The 22,688-nt window shown below is 41.9% G+C and overlaps 1 protein-coding gene across 2 annotated transcripts; it reads right to left on the bottom strand.

Annotated features, from left to right (window-relative positions):
- Positions 1-6: 6 nt before the first annotated feature.
- Positions 7-22,403, bottom strand: TRPC4AP (transient receptor potential cation channel subfamily C member 4 associated protein). 2 transcript variants are annotated; one of them, XM_010722277.2, is made up of 19 exons: positions 22,236-22,403; positions 20,990-21,118; positions 20,611-20,727; positions 19,244-19,301; positions 18,066-18,121; positions 16,673-16,801; positions 15,425-15,626; positions 13,197-13,385; positions 11,404-11,546; positions 8,769-8,900; positions 8,185-8,243; positions 5,784-5,885; positions 4,356-4,439; positions 3,921-4,011; positions 3,432-3,572; positions 2,217-2,325; positions 1,908-2,020; positions 1,506-1,712; positions 7-388 (listed from the first exon to the last, which is right to left on the bottom strand). In XM_010722277.2, the coding sequence occupies exons 1-19, from the start codon at positions 22,386-22,388 to the stop codon at positions 251-253; spliced, it is 2,352 nt and encodes a 783-aa protein (XP_010720579.1). In that variant the 5' UTR covers positions 22,389-22,403; the 3' UTR covers positions 7-250. The 2 variants fall into 2 exon arrangements, with proteins under 2 accessions (XP_010720579.1, XP_031412376.1); XM_031556516.1 differs by lacking the exon at positions 1,908-2,020 and having other exon boundaries at positions 253-388.
- Positions 22,404-22,688: the final 285 nt, after the last annotated feature.

Raw genomic sequence — 22,688 nt, 5'->3', positions numbered from 1 at the left:
AAAAAAGGGGGATCAATTTTTTGCAGGTGATTCTTTTTATCCCAGAACTGGAAAATACATCCCTGAATGTGAACCCAGAGAGCTTTCAAAGTCTCATCCATCAGAGGTCAGAGATAGGGATGGGGTTTGGACAAGGCGGTGACGCTCCGCGGTTCCGAGCCGCACACACACACAGCACAGCGTATCCCTGAAAATCCACGGGCTGAGAGGTACCCTCCGAGCGCTGCCCATCAGAAGCCAGAGCGAAGAATTACTCCTCAGAAAAGTCTCTGTCAATGTCCATATATGCCTCGTCGATGTAGCTAACTATGGCACAGGGGGACGTCCGGTCTGGACTGAGCAGTATAGATACAGTCTCTTTCCAGTAGGTAAAACTAATACATGAGCTCTGCGGGAAGAGATGGAGAGCAGTTAGTGTGGTCAGCAAGCGTGACGTGCAGCGAGACAGGCGTCACAACAAAGGCATTCAGCAGAGAAAACTGAAAATTGCTTCCTATCCAGCCCAGCTTCATAGAATCATTTGAGTTGGAAAGGACCTCTGAAGGCCATCTGGTCCAACTGCCCTGCATCAGGGAACCCACAGCTCCAGCAGTGCTCAGAGCCCCATCCAGCCTGACCTTGGGTGTCTCCAGTGATGGGGCACCCACCACTCTGGGGTTGTTGCTCCTCTGGGCAACCTGTGCCAGTGCCTCACTACCCCCATTCTAAAGGACTTCTTCCTTATATCCAGTCTAAACTTCCCCTGTTGTAGTTTGAAGTCATTTCCCCTTGTCCCATCACAACAGACCCCACTCAAGAGTCTGTCCCTTTCTTTCTTACAGCCCCTTTAGATACTGAGAAGTCGCTCCCAGGTCTCCCCAGAGCCTTTTCCTTTCCAGGCTGCACAGCTCCACCTCTCTCAGCCTGTCCTCATAGGGGAAGCATTCCATCCTTTGGGGCACCCATAACCCTGCAGAGAACAGCATGGGGTTGGGCAGGCAGAGCTGCCCAGAAGCAGGTCACACTCACAATCCCAAACTCCTCCTCTGCTGCCCAAATCAGGCACAGAGCAGGTCACTGTGGTGCTGCAGATGAAGCCAGAACTGGCAGAGGGGCTCCTGCTCGTGGGCAAGACACAGAGACGAGACATCCTCCCTGCTCACATCCATCTTGTAAAGCCAAAAAGCATCTCCTGCAACAAGCAGATACTAGCAGCCCCATTCTACACTAACCATTGTCTGCTATTTACCCACTGGACAACTATATCTGATTCTACGCACCAAACAGTAGCCCAAGACACAGCATGTACGTGCATGCAAGCACAGTATGGCAGACAACTTTGCTCTCAGCAGCATCTCCTGTCTGCAGCCCAAGAGACCATGGAAGCATCAACGCAAACCATGGCATGAGCTGCAACACACAATGCCTGGCCATTGCAGAGCCCAGGGCACACAGCCAGCCCCGCTCCTGCCAGGCTGTCAGACACTGCTGTAAATGATTCTGGCTGCAGTCACAGGTCCACATACATTTTCTAAGCAGGTGCTGTCTTTATCCTTGTTGAGGTAATGCTGTTGCCAGAATCGCAGAAGACTGTGGAAGTTGTTCAGGATGAAGCCTGGATATTTTTCTGTGTATTCCATCTGTTGCAAAGTGCGCAGATAAAATGGTAGCTTTTCTTTCCTCCGGGCCAGCATTAGGATAACTAAACTTGTGTTCAAACAACTGACATTTTCCTAGAAATAAAAACAGCACAAGAATTGATATCTTGGTTGTATGTCTCCTCACAAGGCACGCTCACAGTAAACATGTGGAGGAAGTGCTCCCATTTGTATCAGGAAAGAAGGGACATGGATCTCCTCAAGCAAAGCCAGGTTCCTCCCTGCTCCCAGCCCAGCGAGATAACAAGAAAGTTACTGCCAGCTCTTTACCTGTGTAAGTGTCTGTACATGAATAATATTAATGAGACGGAAAAGAAAGGACATTCTCATGGACATCTGGGACATGTATGTTAACAGGCGGCACTCTGACAGGACTTCTGCAACTGCAGCAAGAGGAAAAAGACACTCATCAGGTGCTTGAAGTTTAGACATGCTGATCACACACCACAGCAATAAGAGCCAGTGGTTAGGCTGTAGGAACAAACATGCATGGCAACGTTTCTGTCTGATACTAAAATTTGTGGAAGTCTAGGCTTAAAATAACCACCATCACAATCGAGCACATTTCTTATCCTTTACCTTTAGCATCAGACTGGTTCTCAAATCGGTCCAGGGACAGCGTGATGCAGCGAACCAGCATGTTGGAGTCAACCAGTGAACTGTTGATCTGGTTTAAAAATATCTGGAACTAAAGAGAAATAATTCAGCATTCCATTAAAAAAACAAACAAACAAACAGAAGTTGTCCTACTTGGGCACACATAGATGAGGTCACACAGAACAGCATTTCATACATTTTTCAGAATGTGTATGGCCTGCAGGCGTACCAAAGTAATTACCTCATCAGTACAGGGGAACTGTGAGCCTAAGCAGGAAGACTATAGAGTTGGGCAACAGTAAGCTCACCCAGATTCTCAACACTGAATGAATACAGTTCTTGAAGGTTATCAGAGAAAAGAAACCACCCTGGGTTCTGAGCACAAACACCTGAAGCATGCACACCACCAACACAGGCATGCACAGAGGTGGACAACTTCCTTTCCAAAGGTAGAGCAAGGTTTGAATGCCAAAACACATCTGGTTATTTTCTTCTCACACAAACACTCATTATTTGTGTTAACCCTAACAAAAATAAAAGGAGATGTACAACCCTGGCCTTGTAAATACATCTCTGCTTCTATTCTCCAAGATCTGCCAGACCTGACAGCAACCAGAGGAAAACTGAAGTCACATAAGCAAGAATAGGAAGCAACTCAAAACCTACCCAAGAGCTGTGCATAAGAGCACAAAATCACTTTGCAAAAGGAGAGCTGCCCATTCTTGATCTACATGTACAACTCAGTTTTCTACATAATCACATCAGATGTGACTTAAAATGCCTGCAAGGTCAAATAATATCAAAGAAAATATCTGATAGTGCAAAAAGGCATACAGGCATTTTTAAGTCGTCTCCATTAAGGATGCATTCACTTTTGTAATCAAACTCCAATGAAACTTTTTTTTTTTGGAGCTGACCGGAACGTCTGTAGTAGCAGGTTAACCCAAATGACCATGACTTCACACTAAGTGCTCTACCACCTCTGAGCCCTGACCTTGGCCCTGCCCCATCACATACCTGTGTATGCAGCAACATGTGAGCTCATTAAGAGATTTTGGCAGCTCGCTCTGTGTTTGCAGTGCACTGAGCTCAGTGGTCAGACCAAAAGCAGCAAACGAATCGGAGTTTCCAAGTGCTACGTTTGATTATAAGAGGGTGTAAGCTGACCTGCTGGTGACAGCTTTTACAAATATTTACCTTCTCATCTGTGTTGATGTACTTGTTGAACCTCTTGAATGCATCAATATTGAATTTCATCAGTTCTCCCAGAAGGTCAAAGTAACTCTGAAGCACATCCCGTGATTTGCACTCACTATCAACAATGCAGTAGAGAATATGCTGGAATGGGAGGAAAACTTGTTACTGTCACAGTGGAGCCCACGTTCTTTGATTTAGTCACTAATTTCAAACACTTTCCTGCAGATTTAGTTCTTAAATTTGAACTAAAGACAAAAATTCAGGAATCTCCTCTATTAAATGGAATTGCTAGTGATGCAATCTATAGAGCTGGCTGCCCTGTGCCTGGTTGCCACGAGAAGAACTCACAAACGCTTTGCAAAACTTGTTCTGTTGCTACAGAGCAGAGTATTTAATGTTGTATTTTTACCCCCATCTGAATTCTTTACAGATAAATCCTTCTCAATTGCTGCAGAGCACACACAGGCAGCTTGACAAGTCATTCATTACCTCCAGAAGTCCTCTCTTTAGCAGGAACATCTGGTCTGCATAGGAGGTGGTGCCTCGCAAAAAACTTTCAACTGCTCTTGCTTGCCAAAACCTGAGAAATGAAAGAAAAGAAGTTTTAATTTAGGAATAAGGATAGGAATTCTATCACAACTACAATTTAAATTTCCTAACCAGTTTCATTCCAATCTGAAGCTGGAGAGATATCTGTTGATCCTGCAGAAAACCACTGCCTGTACTGGGTATGAGGTCCAATGCAAGCTTTGGCACTCTCCCTCACCTGCACTGCCACTGTTAGCCAAGCACAACAAAGCCACATTATCTTCACAGCTTATGGTTTTTAAGCATTTTCAACTGCATTTTCACGTGAGCTGTATGAAAACAGAACAACCTTCCATTCAACTCAAAACAGCACGCTGCAATGCAAAGCCAGCCTACCTGAAGGAGGATTCAGCTGGTTCCTTCTTCATGACCTGAAGCAGTCTGGTCAACAAACCTCTCTTCCCATCACAGACAAGACTCCTAAAACACGGGAAGAAATGACAGTGTGACTACTGGGAGGGCTGGCAAACACTGCACCTTGTACAACACTGAAGTGCTCCAAAAGATAAAGCCCACAGTATTCTATATGCATCGTGAAAATTCAGTAGCAGTTCTACCACTGGCAGAGTTCTCAATGGCTCTGGTAAACTTCTGCAAAACCTGCAACATGACTTACAGATAAATCATAGAAGAAAAAAATACTCCTTTTCTCTCAACATTTTAACAGTAGGGCGGGTCAGAAGTTGGACAAGATGATCTGAGAAGTCTCTTCTAACCTTAATGATCCTAAGACTCTACACGAGGTAGCCTTCTGCATGCACCAATAAAACTATAGAGGCTGAAAGGACTGCAGCACTACTTATATTAAACAGCATCTCAGTGGAGTATTTAACTACAAGAACTTTGTGCAGAAGCAACGCCTTAAACTCATGTATCAAGAAAGGCAACACAGAAACAAAACACAAAGGATGGAAAAGAAACTCATTTTATGCCAGAAACCAAACAATGTTGCACATCTGGCTACACAAACCATTTGAAAGAGGCAGAGCAGGATGCCTCTCACCATGCTCTTACTCAGAACATCCTCAGCAGGTATTCATGCATTAACACGGCCATCCTACCAGCACCTCTGCTGGACAATCAAGTCTGTTAACCAAACCCTTGCAGGAAGTGGCTTACCTGGAATTCTAGGAGTACTCTGACAATCAACCCTGTGAGTACATCAAGTTTATATTGTGTTTGCATATCAGAGTTAAATATAAGACCTCGTTAAACCAAACCAGCAAATCTAACAAATACTCAACCACAGCACTAGAAATTCTGTAAGCAGTTTAACATATTAATCTAATCTTAATCTCATTTTTAGCCAGTCTTAAAATACAGAATTCAGGCAGACACTTTCAGAAATGTTTATTCAGCCCAAAAATTGACACTGTGTGCACAAAGTACTCCTGAATCTCAAAACTAAGATTTATCAGTAGCAGCAATTGATGCATTAGAGGGATCCCAGCTTAATTCCCAGCTGTATTTGCATTGCTGGTAGTGAGAAAAGCCTAACATGCAACCAAGCCGAGAACTTTGTAAGTTTGGGCTCTGAAATCAAAATCCTCATTTTAAATTGCTTCTGTTTTTAAGGAGAGCACAAGTACACCAAGCTTGCTAATGACCATAAACACCACACAAAGCTAGACACTTCCTGCTGAAAAAATGCGACTGAAATCAAAGCAAATGTGGTGGATCTCAAACAGGTGACATCAAATTTCCAGTGTAAGTGCTTGCAGAATGCCAGCAGCTGCTGTCCTTGAAGCCTCTGTCCCTACTCACCTGTCTGTGTTGACAACTGCATCAACTTCAGGGATGTTGGCTTTATGGGAGATTGCACTCAGCTCATTAAGTTCTTGGCTGTTTAGAAGGAGATATTTGTTCCTAAAACAAGACAATTGGGGAGTAGGGGAGAAAAATGTGATGTATCCATCCAAGTGGCAAGCAAACATGCAATTCTATGGGAAGTAATGCCACAGGCCTCTGAGGGCTGCAGAACAAGGCAATCAGTTTTCACCTCTCCATCTCTCACAGCCTTTCACCCTACTACCCTCCACCACAGCTCACTCCCACTCTAGGCCCACCAGCTGCTGTTTTCTGAGTGGTCTCTCACACAGCTTTCAGCACTAAGCAGCTTTGATGCCTGTTCTGTGCTGTTCATCATCATCATATGGATAGTTTTACAAATATTTGCTTCCAGATGGCTTTTGAAAATCTCAGCAACAGTTTGATGGATTTCTGCAGACATAAATAGTAAACTTTTTTCACAGCTTCCAACAGTTTTTCTCCTCCAAATAATGACTATGCTGCTTATCAGTAATTAGCCTCAATTGGAAAGCAGCAACTGCAGGAGTACTCAGTCTTCCTGGTATCTTAAATACCCTGGAATTATTTAAAGGCTTCATAAAATACAGAAAACTGGAATGGATACTGGAAGGAGGAATTTGCATAAATGCTTTAACAAATAGTGTTTTTTTCTTAATGAAAGCCACTGAGTTTCTCTGTGGAAGAGTTGTGCAGAACAAGTCTGACAGTGCAGAAATGTACTGCAACTCCCCCAATTCCAGCATGTTCTCTACTTCAAATTCATCAATAACAGATAACAAAGTGGTACTTTCAAAAAGCACAGAGGAGTACGTGATGCAGCAGTGGGTGTGGGGGGTGTGCAAAGGGAACCTATTAATCAAAACACAGCAATTAGAAAGAAAATAAGTTATTAGACCAGAAAGGTGATAGAGATGCCTTCTTGCTTCAAACGCTATCTTCCAGATTAGTGCCCAATGAGACTGCCATGTGAAGCTTCTTTTGATCTGCATCAACAGGTCTCTGCAATGAAAATACAGCCTCTCTCTCCATGCACAAACAGTTCTGCAAGTTCAGTTTATTCGCCATTTCACTGCAGTCAGTATCAGGATATAAATACTTCCTCCCATTGTGTCCTCAGCTAACTCCTCTAAACTGTGATTTCATAGAGTTCAGGCAACTGCTTGTTTAAAAACCCTGACCAGATTCCACACATACCATCTGCTCAAATGCTACAGATGAAAGCAGTTTTCTGCCTAAACAAGTCTGAGATCTTTGTAGTAGCTGCTTAAGTAACATCATCATCCAGAGAGACTTTATTGGAGAACCTAGAGCGATTCCTCAGCAAACAATGCCTTAATGGAGGATCTGTTCCTCTTAAGTTTTAAAGAAGTTCAACAAATCCCTGGTTCTTACAGCTAATGCTGCCAAATCAACAAGACTGCCACTTGCAGCACTCATATATAACAAGTTTAATGGTACCAGATAAAACCTACACACAAAATGCCACGGCTGGCTGTAAATAAGACCAGCGAGGCAGCAAGTGTAGACGTGCACATTTAGAGCAATATGCCTCAAATGCAGAAGTTTGTATGGAACTTGGAACCATCTTGTAGGGGTGAATTAGAGCAAAAGTACACTGACAGTATGCAAGATGCAATTTTTCAAGTCAAACTAGACCAACAATTATCTCTGTATAAGAGGAGGAATATCCCTTGGGTAAGCCTAAATTAAAAGTCTGTACCATCCCATAACTACTCCAGCAGAACCAAGCTTCATAAGCATGCCTTCTGAATGGAAGCAAACAGAAGCTTTTTTCCTATTTCCAGACTAGTTTCCTGATGACTAGCTTACAATTAATTTTCCCCTAACATTTTCTGATCAAGTTCAACCAGGTCTTCTCCATTGCTGGTATTTAGATGGCAGCGACATCTTCCCAGCATTTTGACAGGGAACATCCTGTCTTTCACTCTGATATTTTAACAGACTTATGTCCACTCACAGGGAAAGCGTCTGATGTGAGCACACTGCTTGACTACTGAGTCTCAGGAAAAAGGTAGGAACAGCACCATGAAAACTGCAACCTTATTTCTGCAGCCAGAAGTGGTTGCTCATCACATCAATGTTTCACTTCATTTCAATATTAAGCAAAAATATTGCTTAGTTTTAATCATCAGACACACTAAAACCTGCCCACTGGAGAACACAGCCCTCGCCTTTTTGTGTCAGGAGCTTAAACATGAACATCTGAATAGATGTTTAAGGACAGCACAATATTCCATTCACACAGAGCCTGCACCATGCCCAGGACACCTGCTGTAACTGCAACCAGGCAAACAACACCACCGAGCCACAGTGCACCACAGCTTTTCATACTCACTCATGGTGATCACTAAAGCTCTGAAGAAGCCTCAGGAACTGTATCTTTAAAGTGATATCCTAAAAAAAAGAGGAAAGAAACATCAACAAAACTGCTTCAGTATTTTTGGACATCATTAGGCTGACATGAAACAGCTAAATTGGAAGCCCACCCAAATCAAACCCATTTGGACAGCAGAGCAAATGATTTGCATAAACAGGGAAGGCTGCACTTCTCAGGCTTCCCAAAAACAAAACAGAATTGGAGGCTTCCAGCAAGACAACGCATGTGACAGCTAATTCCTTGCTAGACCCATCAGCAATTATTTCATCTTCTCCTAGCTTTGGCCTCCAGGAACCACAGAATGAACATTTTCTTAGTTTCCAATACAGAAGAGAGGGGAGAAGCCAAACTGCCCTCTGATAAATGCTACAATACACCACAGATGAAGACGTCAGTGAAAACAATAATTTGAAGAACCAAAAAACCCGAGTCCTACTGTTTCACTAAGCTTATTATACAGGCATTCCTTTACTCAATACAATTTCTCAGATTTGTATGGTAAATAAAATCAAAATCTGGACAGAACTTAAGAATTTACTCACTGGGCTACAGTCACAATTTTGATTGTGTCCATGCAGAACAAGAGCAGATGCTGAATGCTTCCTCCAGATCAGCTTGTCAAACAAATTATTGAGGCCAGGAATAAGTTTGAACTCTGCTATCATTTTGTGAACCTGGAAAAGAAGAGAAGGAAGGATTCACTCACTGCAGCCTCATATACAGATACAGCACAGAAAACACATCATACTCTGAAAACAGAGAAAGGAAATTCTTTGCCAAACAACATGAGTGTGTAGTACCACAGATACTCAGCATGGTGTGCTGCCTGGTGGGCACAGACAGAACACATACTTTGGGAAAAAGCTGGGATTTGAATTAATCACTGTTTGGACACTGGGAGATCACTTGCAACCCACTGAAAATATGTTCATACATAACTTCTGCGTCACAAAACTAAGCTGCATACATTCTGCTGCCAGTCACCCTCTGAGCATCCTCTGCCTTTCTCGTTCACGCAGCTGAAGCTGAAGTTGCCCTCTGAAGACAACAGAAAGCATGGATACAATTTTTGTTCACACAACCTATAGAGCAGTGGGCAGCTTTCCATACCATCACACTGCAGTTCAAACATTGTGGTGTCCCACACCCAGTGCATCTGAAACTACAGTTACTCGTGTAAACCAATAACCATGGTGTGAAGGGCTGTTAAATAACTATAGTCCAAGCTTTGATACTTCTGATGTAAGCAACCTGGATGATGATGAGGAGGAAAAATACAAGGTGAGATCCTCAGCAGCTGGGGGCCTACGACAAGCAGTGTCCCTTGGTATGTGTTGCAAAAGGAAATCAGGAAATCACACAGGACAGCCAAGCCCAACAAGCTGTAAGAATGAAGTGCTCCACGCAGCAAAGACCTGTACAGTTACCTGAACATTAAGTTAGATTGCTCCTGTGACGTGGGATTGTAACTAGTAGTACTTAAGCAGAACATTCCAGCTTTACTTCCTCAAACACCTGAACAAATCAAAAGCATTAAAGCCAGTGCTATTTTACAGGTTTTTTTTTTGTCAGCAGCAGAACTAATGGGCTTTCTGCATTCCTTTTGGCTATAGCCACAAACTCTTCCATCGACTTGGAAATTGCATTCCCACTTCTGGGAACCTCTGCATCACCTCACAGGAAGCGTCCAGCTCCTTCCCACCTCATCCAAACCACCCCAACAGACTGCAAAGCTCAGAGTCCCTCTGTGCTCCCTTATCTGAAGGCAAGGGATAATACCTTGACCAAGTCACAAGCTTCCAGCAGAAGTAGCTGTGAGGAGTCTGGACAAAGCATTTCCTGCAGCCTGTCTTTTGGCAGCCAGCATAACACAGATACAACAGGGTGAGTGCAAGCGTGGGAGCTGCCTGCAAGAGCCTGGGCCCCTGCTGTGGGAGGAGCTCACTGTGCTTTAACTCAGGAACCTGCTCCTTTCCACGCAGAGCATAACTGCTCATTCCAAGTGACACCTTCCTGATTTGAAATGCATTTGGTTTACTTTCAGTTTGCTGACCTTTTCCCACAGACTCAGCAGGACAAAGCTCCCGAATGACAGCCACTGCCCCTCAGAACCAAACTCACATAACTACTCAATGCAGAGATGCCAAGACAATCCTTGTTCTACACTCATCCTTCAAACTCCTTTGACTTTCCCCCGACGCTGCCCACCTCACACAAACTGCTCTGTTGCTTTCTGCTGCATGCAGTTTGGCTCTCTGTAGCAGAAGTAAAAGAGCTGATTGCTTGTCACAATAGGAACATGCAAGACATGCAATTCAAACCCAGTCCTGAACAATCTCCTGAGAAGAAGAAACCACAAGCCAGATTTACCCCAACACTTCCCATGAGGGCAGAGGAGGAGTAAGGAGTTCTTCTAGCAAATAAAAACAGGAGTCAGCTTCAAAGCTAACTACTTCAGCAGCATACTTCCTCTGGTTACTATCATGTAGAATTTCTTTCTAACGCAGAGTATCCCCTTCTAGGGTCACAGTGAACAGACAAGTTACTTTGCAGAACTGGACCACAAATACACTTCTACTTTAAATTCAAATTGATATATTTAAAGGATTGTCCATGACAAGTATTTATGACTCCTACAGGGTAAGAGGTTACTAGCAAAGAACAAACTGCACAATAAATGTGCTCAAGCAACAGCCCCCAACACAGCTAACTCTTGCTTAATACTACAGCCCATCAAGGACACAAAAACAACCCTGGATTCTCCCAGTTTTTAGGGCACCCCAATGCCCTGCTATTCCAAGCTGCTCAGCTAAGCTGAGCAGATTGTCAGCATTGGAAATCTGTGAAACCTGCACCAATAGATGGCTTCTCCTTTCCCTCCTTAATATGCTTTCGACCTGTTTAAAACCCAACTACAGCCATGCTGTGATGATAGATTCTCCAGGAGTTACATGAGATAGGGAACAAATTACTTATTTTTCATTTCAAATGCAAGAAATGCAAATGGAATGAACAGGACTGCTATGATGCACCTAGAACTGGCAAAACTGAAGTACATCTTCTCAGCTTTATGCCTTGAGCTTTGCCCTTCATGTTTCTGTGTCCATGACCTAATTAATGAGTGCTTCAGTCTAAAGGGATATCGACTTCTGCATGTAACCATCCACAAATACTCACCTGATTCCTTTGTCTCCCCATGAGCAACACACAGAGAACATACAACACCTCCAGTTTATACATGATCTCGTGCATGATCTTCATAGACTGTGGAAGCTGTGTTCGTGTTGAGGTGTTGGCCAAACCACTTTCATCGGAAGACTCTGAACAAGATGGCAAAGATGTGAGCCTGAGGCAGTTTCAACAGGAAAGGATTTGATACAGTTATTACTTTTACACTCAAACACAGCAGATGTAAGACCAGCGTGCCTGCGTGAATCCTCTTCTCAACTGAAAGCAGTGGCATAAAACAAATAGCCAATTTAAATTAAATGCAAGGGAAGGAGAAAAATACAGCTGAAATTTTAGGAGAGAAAGTCTGACTTTTAAAATTTAATTTTTCCATAAGCTAAATAACAGCATATGCATTAAAATAAGCAAGATCAACTAATATGAATTAGTATACCAATGAATCAGAAAGAACATGAAAGAAAAGGTAATAAAAATAGGGGTGAGAGCATCAAAATATTTACTATTAATCTACTTGCATTTTGTACCTCAATGCCATTATGTACTTAGGACACAGTTAAGCCATTTTCATGTCCTGTTATACTGCTAAAAGCAGAAACTGGATGCCATAATTTCAAGTGGAAAACACAGAAGTTGTGAGTGACACAGATAAAGTAAATAAGGACAGTGAAACTTGCAGATTGCAGTTCAAAAAGGAACGAGGTCTTTATAACATTCATAACTAAGCTGCAAACCAGCCTGCTAGAGGATAGTGCGAGTGCTTTTTGAAGCCATGTGAAGAAACATTCAGTAGACAAGAACATGGAAGAAGGAAACCATCAAAGGCTAAAAAGCACAGACACCACCTTTGACTCATACATCCCTAAGCCACAAGTCAGTGAAGACTGAGACAGTATTCTGGGAAAGTATGTCTAGCTTTGCCTGCTAACTGATGTTGTGGGTCAAGAGCTGCAACTGAGCACGTTTATGCATACCTCAGCAAAATCGCTCTCTGAAGCTCATTTCAGACTACAGAGCAGTCCCAGTTTGCACCAAAGGGTATAAAGGTACGTACAAGTTGCTGCTGGAACATTCCCATCCTTCTCTTGTGTATGTCTCAGAATTTTTAATAATTTCTACAAAATTAACGAAGCTGGATCGTGACAAAAGCCTCTAAGGCTAAGCTTTCTAAGCACAAAGGCAAATATTTAGATACTAAAAGCTGGAAATAACTCTGATCTCATTAGTTAGTGCTCTGAGTTAAATAAGACATACCTTGCATTTTTGTAACACTGAAAAAACAAACCAGGCCCTTATTTCATAGCTTACTCTTAAGGTTGCACTGACACTTAAGAACAGCCCCCTGGAAGAAGCTCCCCCACCAACTGAGCCCACCTTGCTGGAGCTACCTCTCCTTCTGAAAGAGGGGGTTACTTGCTTCGTGTGAAGTATGAAATGAGTTCCATGTGCATAAGTTTTAGAGCAAACCCTGGTAAAGTCACTTACCCCACTTATCAGACGTGTTCTTGTCACCGAGGGAGATTAGTTATGGGGGTGTATAGGATTACAGATAAACGGTGTGAAAAGGAATATTTTTTCCCTTTTCACTAACTTTAGCTCATGAATACTAAATCAATGCTACCTGAGAACAAAACAGGAGTCGGACCAAAATGCTGATATTTCAGTATTTCATGCAAGAAAAACAGAATTGGTACTATTTGAAAGGAAAAGCACCAAATGACAAACACTGAAGATGACAAAATACGCATTAGTTAGTGATGGCTAGAGGAATGCAGGCCAGATACCTGTACTGCTCTGCTCTGCCTCTTCATTTGCCACTCTCATCAATGCATCAAGGACGAGGGCATTGTCCAGCCAGGTGTACCATTCTTCTAGCTCCTGGAGGAAGCTGGAGGTGCCTGTTGTTTCAGACACCTTCCGTGTTGCCAGTTTGCATAATCGTTCAATGAAACCTGGTATATTCAGAAGCGTAGCTGGAAAGGAAAAATTGTTTTGCGGTGATTCAGGATCAGCAATACAACAGTTGTCAAATCCTTTATACCATCAAGTATCAAAACATCTGCATTAGTAATATGGAGGAGCACAGAGAAACATATTTCATCTAGTTGAAAAGATCCAAAGATTGAAGACTGATTGCACTCGCCTGTTAAGGACTGGAAGACAGCATTCACACCCTAGGCATAATTCAGCACTGACCTGGTTTATGTAAGACTTACAGTGGATAAAAAGTAGCTCTACCCTACTCTGACTGCTTCTTTCTGGTCAATTCCCTTTTGCCAGCACTGCTGCTTTCCAGCCCACAGAGAGCCAGTATCAAGAAATTAATCTGGATGAAAAATAAGCAGGAAGAAACAAAGCAGCAGCCCTTCCAGGGCCAGCTCTACCTCCCCCTTCCTCTGCACAATGCCACCTCCAAGTTTTACCTCCTGCAGTCCTTTGCCTCAGAGCAAACTGAACCAACTCAGTTCAGTACCTGGTTGGGAAAGGCTTTGTTCTTTATGTATTAGTTTCCTGAGCTAATTCACCGCAGAACAAAACACGAGGGGAGCACATGACACCTGCCCCAAGTTGGAGGATTATAATCATTGCAGAACTGCACCCTTAGAAAGAGCAGTGAGTCCAAGGCCAGAAGTCACCAGTCTGCGAAATCTCTGGGGAAGGGCTTGGAAGGTGTCAGGAGGTACATTTTTGTCCCAGTGTTTTCAAAGAATCATAACTGCAGGACCTGTTCATTACAGACATATGTCTAAGCCTTTGCACTTGCAAATAAAGTAGAAAAACACAAAGAATTTAGCCATCAACACTATGCTAAGAGCTGTGATTCTGCCCACTGGTACCATCTTGAAAAGAATAAACTCCCTGATAAAAGTTTTAAAATTGAATATGCTTTATAATCTTAGACACAGTTCTGACTGTGCAAACAAGAAATGGTTAGTTAAACATATGCTTGGGTGAACTCAGCTCTGCAGGATCCAAGCTTATTGTTCAAATAATTTAAATTAATCTTTGCACCCACACCAACATATGTCCACTACTGTGTACAAGCAAGCTCTGGTGATCACAGGGCAGAAGACAATACACTCCTCTGAAGTTTCTCAGCTTCTGTCTGCCATATTATGCTCTCCATCTCTCACTATGTGCTCCAGATCAGGCAGTGGTTACAAACAGACTCTATCGCTCATGGCTAATGTGGAATGCAGATGAGAGAAACAGCTCCAAGCCCTCCCCAAACCCCTCTTTTATTTATTTATTTATTTATTTGAGTCCTGAGATGGCCTGACATAAGCCTACAGAAATGCCTGCTTCAGAAGCTCAAAAGCTTTTCAGTATATGAAGAGCTGAAAACATCAGATTCCATCTTTGAGGATATTTTAATTCAAGTATCTTGCCTGGAAGGTTCAGGACTTGTGCCTCTAAGCAAGGCTTCTGCATCTCTACACAGTAAAATGAGAAAATAGGCACTATGTCCCAGGTTTAAGTTCAGATTACACCCACAGATCTCAAGGGCTGGGGTGGTAATTGTAGACACCGTGACTAACATCAAACATACTTTCCTTGTTGATAAAGACAGACATCCTGCTCATGACAACGCCAGAGAAAAATCAGAGAAAGGACTGCTCTGAAAGCAGCAACAAAGCTTGTAGAGATTCAGTTCAGGAATTAAGGGGGACATGAAATTAATGAGATGCTAAAGGAAAGGCCACGGCAACAACCAAGCAACAGAAAACAAATCCAATTATCTTAAGCCAATTCGGTTGATCAAAGAGGGCTAAAATGACAGAACTCAACTGATCCAATTACTGATCACATACAAAAGTGAAAGCTACAAAGTTTCATTACCTGAAAAGACCATTTCTAGGAGATTGGTCGAAGAAAGGAAATAAAAACAAATGCTTTTAAAGATATATCATTCTCAGCATCTGCTAAAAACACACTACAGATCTGACATCAAGAACAGCTACATTTTAAATGGTTGTCATTTTTCTGCATTTGTTCACAACATAACAATTACCTTGATTAACTTCAGCTCGAGAAGGACCCAAGTTTTTTTTCTGCTGGGCATTTTTTGCAAGAAGTGTGTGCTTGTCATCGCTTCCTGTGTCAAGTTCAGAAATTGTGACAGCAAGGATCCTGCAGAAGTTTGCAAGCTGTTGCTGATCAAAACTGGACACAAGGCTTGCAAGATTAGGAATATCATCCAGTTGTATCATTTCCTGGAAGAGACAACATAATCTGCTGAGTAAATCACACATGATATTCAATAAGGGAACATGTCATCTTCATGTCAGTAAAAGAGAAGCAAACAGGCAATGACAAGAGTTTGAAAACAGCAGTGCATCTGCAACTGGCATCACTTATGTTTATCAATTCCAGAAGGATACAAATGCATCCTTAAAGTCTTCAAAGAACCCATTCTTTCTGCATCTACATTGAGCTGCGTCGACTTCTTCAAAATTGTTTAATAAACCACTGGCATTCACAAATTAAGTTTCAAATTTGTTCTCTGCTTCTATCTGCAGTCTCTTGAAGGCTCACAGATGACAACTGACTCCTAGTTTTCTTTTCCCCCCAGTCTTCTTCATTAAAAGACACAGAAATGACATTGAAACCATTTTCAGCATTAACTTTTAAGTTCGGATGAATTAGCATAGTTTCTTTCCTAGGGAAATACAATATCCTCTTCAGTCAGAAAACAAAAAAGCAAAACCAGCAACAACTACAAGGCCCTGACCCTCTCCACATTAACACATAAGGTACATTTCCTCAGGGTTACACTCCAGATGTTTTATTTGCACCACATCAAGGCACTAAGTTGCAATGACAACAGCAAGTATTTCAGTGCAGGCTCAAAAACCTGTTTCATGCAGAAGATCTCACTGCCTTCCCCCACTTCCTCACTGTTCCCCCAGCCTGCAGCAAACAATCTCAGATAATCTCAGAGACATGACAAAGCCCATGGCAAGAGAGAAGTACAAGAAGTCTTCCAGAAGTCAGCAGAAATAATAGAAATAATCAATGTGTAATTAGAAGGAAAGGGCTATCATCCCGTGCAAGTCATGCAAAACCATTACAAGTAGCCACATACATAATCTGGCTTCTGTCTGAACTGTAATTAAAGATAATGTTGGTATAAACAGTCATGCTGCAAACAAGCTACAGGCAGCAAGAATGCTATCTTAAGAGTGCTATTTTCAAAGAAACTGCTGCGTTTCCCCACTGGTCTGAAAAGCCACACAAATATAAGAAACCAGTAACAAACCTTTTTTACTCCCAAGATATCTTCAATGAGCGTTGCAGTTTGTAGGAATGTCTTTTTGTTTGTCATCAGTGTAAACAGGAAGAGCACAAAGTCATTTCTTTCTGCCAGTCGCCTCGTGACTCCCTCCGTCTACAAAGGAGAAGCACAAACAGACCCGGAGTCAGAACCCACCTTGATGAGTCACACATGGCACAGGCACTCACAGAATAGTTTTTTAGAGGCTGTGTTACCAAATGAGCTGCTCCTGCGACCAGAAAACACTGTGTTTATGGTGATCAAAAGTAACTCCAACCCTTGTTTGAAGTTAAAATGGGCTGTGCAAAAACTACAGACTCCAGGATGGGAGGCTCTCAGAACAGAGTTGTTTACTTGCTTAAGCCAAGAGTAAACACTGCATGCCTGGAAACACATCAGAGAGGCTTGCCTCTATTTTCCCATACAAATTATTGTCAGCTCCATTTTACAGTGTGCAAAATTCAGCCCTCAAATTCCTCCTAAACAATCAGCATTGCTTTCAGCAACCAGAATCCAGTGTCAGCCATAACAAATCTAGCAAAGAACAGAAAAGTCATACTAAAGCATGCTGAAGGGTAACTTCTGGGGTCCCCACACACTTCATTGCAGTTAGTTTTTGTGCTCTCAAACTGCTCAGTTTGCAAAAGTTGCATTAGCTTCGGTTTAAGAAAAATAAAATTAGTGTAAGTCAAGTGAAGTGTCATTCCCCCTGTTCTCCTTTCTGTACTCAGATACAGAGTACTCAAACTCTCGAGATAAAGCTGCTGTCTTTGGAAGAGCTCCAGCCCAGTAACCACGTTCTTGGTTTGTTTTTTTTCCATTAAACAATGCTCCCTAGGTTATGACATAATGAACTGTGTGATTAAGTAAACAATGCTGAGGATGTTTCCTGTAAACATAATGAGAGGCAATGCCCTTCTATAGCTGGCACTGATCTGCCATCAACTAACTGGCAATTGAACTGATATTTAGTATATGAAGAATTTGCACAATTGAGCTTAAAGTGTTTGTCAGAAGTGTTACTGAACAAGATGCAACATAGCTTGGGTTACACTGCAGGCTTCCATCCCCAGTTTCAAATTTTAAGCTTGAATGCATGATATTAGGAAGCTTGACACAACTTTCTAATGGGAACATGGATACTCAAAGATCTAAACAAGAGAAGTTAAGCTTGACAACGTGCCTAAGAAAACAAAATATATGAATAATAATCGACAATATAGGATAGTTGTGTCTTTATCAAAAGGAACTGCAATGAAAAGTCTCAGTAAGTTCAAATTAAGCCTAGAAGGGTCTGTTATCAAGTATAAAACAATCCTTTCATATAAAACACAACTGGTCAGGCCAGAAGAAACTTTTTTACAGCAGTTGTACTTACACATATACACGTGTTGTACAGTATGCTTAAACAGTCCTTGATGAGGTCATCACTTACTGCAAAGGAGAAAACAGACATTTGCTAGCCTCATGCTGACAAAGAATACCAACATCCAAAGCAGTGATATGAACAGCAATGAAAAGACCAAGAATTTCAGGCTAAGTGCTGGCTTACATCATACCTGCAAATGCTTGGAGAAGAAAAAACAGAGGAAGAATCACTACCTACCCTGCTTGCTTGCTTTCTTCCACAACCACTACTCACCTCTGCCTTGGACTGCAGACAATAAGATGTACCTGAGGTCTAGTGCACAGCTTAGTCACACACGCAAGTAAAAGATAGGGTGTAAGCAAGATTTCAAAAGGGGAGATGGAAATCAGAAATTAAAAGTCTGTCAACTGAAAAACTGCTGACAGACTATTAATTCCAGTTATTAAACATGGGAAAAAAAAAGTGCCTCTTCACGTGGTTTTCTTCATGCAGCACCAGGAATTGTTAGAAAAACTTTCAATCTTATTTATTCCAGCACTTCAATATTTAAGATGTATTTTTGGTACAGACGTACAGGAGCTGCCTCAAGCTCAAGTCATTTCACCTTTGAAGTTCTCTGGCTGATGGGCATGGCACATAGCATGACATTTCCTCAGAAGGGATGCGTGGAACCAACAGAATCACAGACAACATAAATGAAAACACTAAATTCAAGCTGCTCCAGCAGGAAAGCTGCCCTGAATCCATTGCTCCTCGTTAACAAATGCTCTTTACAACATTTTGGAAATTAATAGTCACTATGTCTAGGTTAGGAAAACAGCATAGCTTTCATTAGCTTACAACCTATACAAATCCTATTACATAAATAATGTTACTGGGTTAATAATTGTTAACAGCAGCCAGTTAACAGCCACAGTAAGATGAAAAGTTTCCAGTGGTTGTAGATTTTCTGCATTGAGAAAAGTTATGCTGATAACATGAATACTCCTGAGCTTCATTTTGCAGCAGATGAGTATCCTAAATCCCAATGTGAATCAGCACTACAGAAAATAAAGAAACCAGTGATTCATTTTGGAACAGGAAATCCCTGGCATGGAGAAAAGAGCAACAGAAAAATGGAACAGCTCATGTCTCAGGAAGGGTACACAGCAAGAACGAAGGAAAAGGCAGCACAACTATTTACTTACTTTTTTGTTTCTTTTTCTGTGTCATAAGAGTTGGTCTCATGAGAATTTCTACTAAAAGCTGAAATGACAACAGACACAGAATAAAGGGAGTAATAGCTGGGATACAAATAGCCAATTAATCTGTCGGTGACAAACCCAAACTCAGTCCCACCTCTGCTGAAATCACTAAGATTCACTGTCCAGAATAAAAAAACAACACTTGTGTCAAAATTAACAGAAATAGCTGTGTTACCCTGAAGAAAGAATAACAGTTATATAAAACAGTCTTCCTATGGCAAACTATTAAGCATGTGATTCTACAAAGAAAGTAATTTCACATACCAGGTAACATGAAGGATGGGTATCACACATCCCCCAAAATAATGAACCTTTAGCAATTTTCAAAGTATTAAAATAAAAGTGCTTTGCATTCTTGTAGCAAATGTACTTCAACAGGAAGCACCACGATTTCTGTTTTAAAAATAAAAAGTATCATTTTAAGCAGTTTCATATTATGCTGCAAATTCATTGGGTAGCTGAAGAACTTTGTCCTCAGTTGACAAGACACTAGCAAGTAAGCCAGCGTTGTTTCCAGAACAATCCATCCTAAATAGATGTTTTGAAACAAAGGCACGCTGTTGTAATAAGAGTGAATCAGCAAAGAGACTGCAAAAACCAAAAAGTCAGTCCTCTGAAAAACACAAGCCAGACATTTCTAATGAAAGCTAAGATCACAGCGGCTGACGACTGTGAGTTTGAGTAGACTCAGGTATCTGTGTAACACCAAATTGCAACAAACAGAACAAAAGATAAATTGTCAAAACATCTACACATAAACCTAGCAGCCCTTAGTTTTGTGGGTTTTTTTTTCCATAGATGAAATGGTGTGCATTGCATGCCAACAATAAACACAGATCATCTTGCTAACAGAGCACACTTAATGTGCTTAAAAAGTCCTCACACACATCCTTCAGTGGTAAATGAAATTCTCAGTAGTTCTGAATACTGCAGTACTTAATCTTACAACTAGAAATCATTTGAAACCATTTCTTAATATCCTACAGGTCTCATAGCTCATTAGGCTACCTGAAGAAAGAATCCAGTCTTTTATGTAAGATGAGAAGTGTCTCTCCTGCACTGAGGACTCCACATCTGGTCACAGTACTGCAGGTGGAGCCTCACCAGCACAGGGCAGAATAGCCACAATTGTAATGGTTAACATCAACACAGTAAAATCATTCTGCAGATTGCATTTAGAAGAGTCTCAAAGATCCCATTTATGGACATATCAATGGCACAACTATTTTGCAGAAATCTTTGGAAAAACAACCAACCTCCCCCCAAAACCCAAAAAACACAGCAAAACAGACCAAATAAACCATGCTTACATCAACTCCTCCAAACAAGTCAAACGTGTATGTATTGGGGAAAGTGGACTCTTGAGCAGCTTTTCTATCTTCTGTCACGAATGCCATGGCTTCCATTGAAAGAAGTGGAGAAATTTCCTGCGTGCAAGAAACAAAAACAAAAAAAGATGATTCATAAAGAAAAATTCATCTGCATATACACAACTTCCACAGAGCATCCATGTGATCTAGTGGCTAATAATTACATGCATTCCTAGCTCTTATCTACATTCAATTCACAGGTACAATCAGAGAAACAGTTCCAAAAACCACAGTTAGTAAGCATATTTAAAGTAAGCCTTTAAAGAAAGTAACAACAAAACAGCACATGGACTCCAGAAGAACACGTGGTAGACACTACCTTTAAGATGCTTTGGCACTGGGAGAAATCGCTGTTTGGGTGGCTATGCTCATATAGCTTTTGTAACAGCAGGGGAATCCCATTCCACTTTGCTTGTTTATCTCTTTCCTTCAACAAGGCCTCTGCGATCTGCAACAAAGGAAGAATGGAATTCCCACGTGTCCAATGTGTAACACTCAGGAAAACAATCCGTCCATAATAACAATACAGGAACAGCACAAAAAAGTGTGTGCTGTAGACAGTACCACAGCAAAACGCGGCCCCTGTCTCCAAGCAGGGATTTATCCGGGGCTGGCAGCAGAACTGTACAGATGGTTAACGTATCTGAAGTAGGACAGGCCTGAAAGCAGATGTTACTATTTTGAATACTTACTCCTACCCCACAGTTTTATATTGATCACGTTTTTCAGAGGGATCACATTCATCTAGTTCCACAAGTAGACCTGTGACTGACAAATCACTGGAGGAGGAAATTGGTGACCTTGACACTGTCAAAAATGATATGAGACTGAAGTAGAGAGCATGCAATGAAGACAGACTCCATCCCTCTTCCCATTCAGTGTGTAATGAGTACCTCCTCAGCCAACTCCCTGAAGCCATTACTGGTCATAGCAATGTCCCAGACCAAAAGGACTGACAAGCATGCTCCTGAGGAACGTATCTACACCACAGTAAGAATTCCTCCCGCAGTCCTGGGCTGGCCATAAGTGGCAACCAGCACCTCCACCAGCAGGGAAACAGCACTGTGTTATCACTCAGGAAGAAGGCTGCAATCACCAAGAACATCTCAGCATTTGCTGCTACATTTTTGCCAACAACTCCAGTTTTCCTCCTTCTCAAAACATACAAAAATCCTCAATATTTATCACAGTGTTTTACACCTGAAAAAAAAAAAAAAATCAAGCTGCAGCACAACACTGATGAACATTCCACTCAAAGAAGCTGCAGCAAACGCTGCAAAGCAGGAAGGCTTCCAAGGTGATCCAGCAGATGCTCTGAAGGAGGAACTCCTCTGTGAAGTCCCCCAGTCCAGTTAATGCTAACCAAAATGTAACCCCTCTCCTTAACGGTGCTTCACCAGAACTACCTGACAAACCTACAACGAGGACTGACTTTTGTACAGAGAGTAATGGCCAACAACGACAAGATGTCCAACCAGCAAGACTTCTGGCAAAATGTTTTACACACCAATCCCCAGGGAGAGCAGGGCCGTATTTCAGTGCAATGCTAGTGGATTTTCTCTTACCCCAGACCCACACTGGAAGCTGCCCTTGCTCTGTCTTGCAGTCACTCCCTGATCCCTGGTTAACTCCACGCTTCCTTCCATGCTCATTGTTCCAAGCTGCAGCCAGGAAATCTCCTTCCTTATTGTTTCAGCCCAGGCATCCTTCTCAGCCATACCTCAGAACAATTCCAAAGGGCTGCTCAGTTCCTGATTAGACACAATTATATGCAAATATACTCCTATTTCTGAGAATTTAACTCTTTTCTCTCTGTTTAAGACAGTATACAATACATTCAGAAAATTGTCACGATGAACTCAGACTGGCAGCATCTATGAGTCCTCCCCCTTCTTACCTTCCTAGATACACAGGGCTTGTTTGTTTTTCCTTAAATCAAATACTCAAATTGGTACTTAAAGAATCTCAGGGCTCTTAAGGGTCTGTTTTTCTTGTTACAAGGGGTGATCAAAGCAGTA

Source organism: Meleagris gallopavo, chromosome 22 (assembly GCF_000146605.3).
Source record: "Meleagris gallopavo isolate NT-WF06-2002-E0010 breed Aviagen turkey brand Nicholas breeding stock chromosome 22, Turkey_5.1, whole genome shotgun sequence".
NCBI lineage: Eukaryota > Metazoa > Chordata > Aves > Galliformes > Phasianidae > Meleagris > Meleagris gallopavo.
This window is presented reverse-complemented; position numbering and strand designations above follow the sequence as displayed.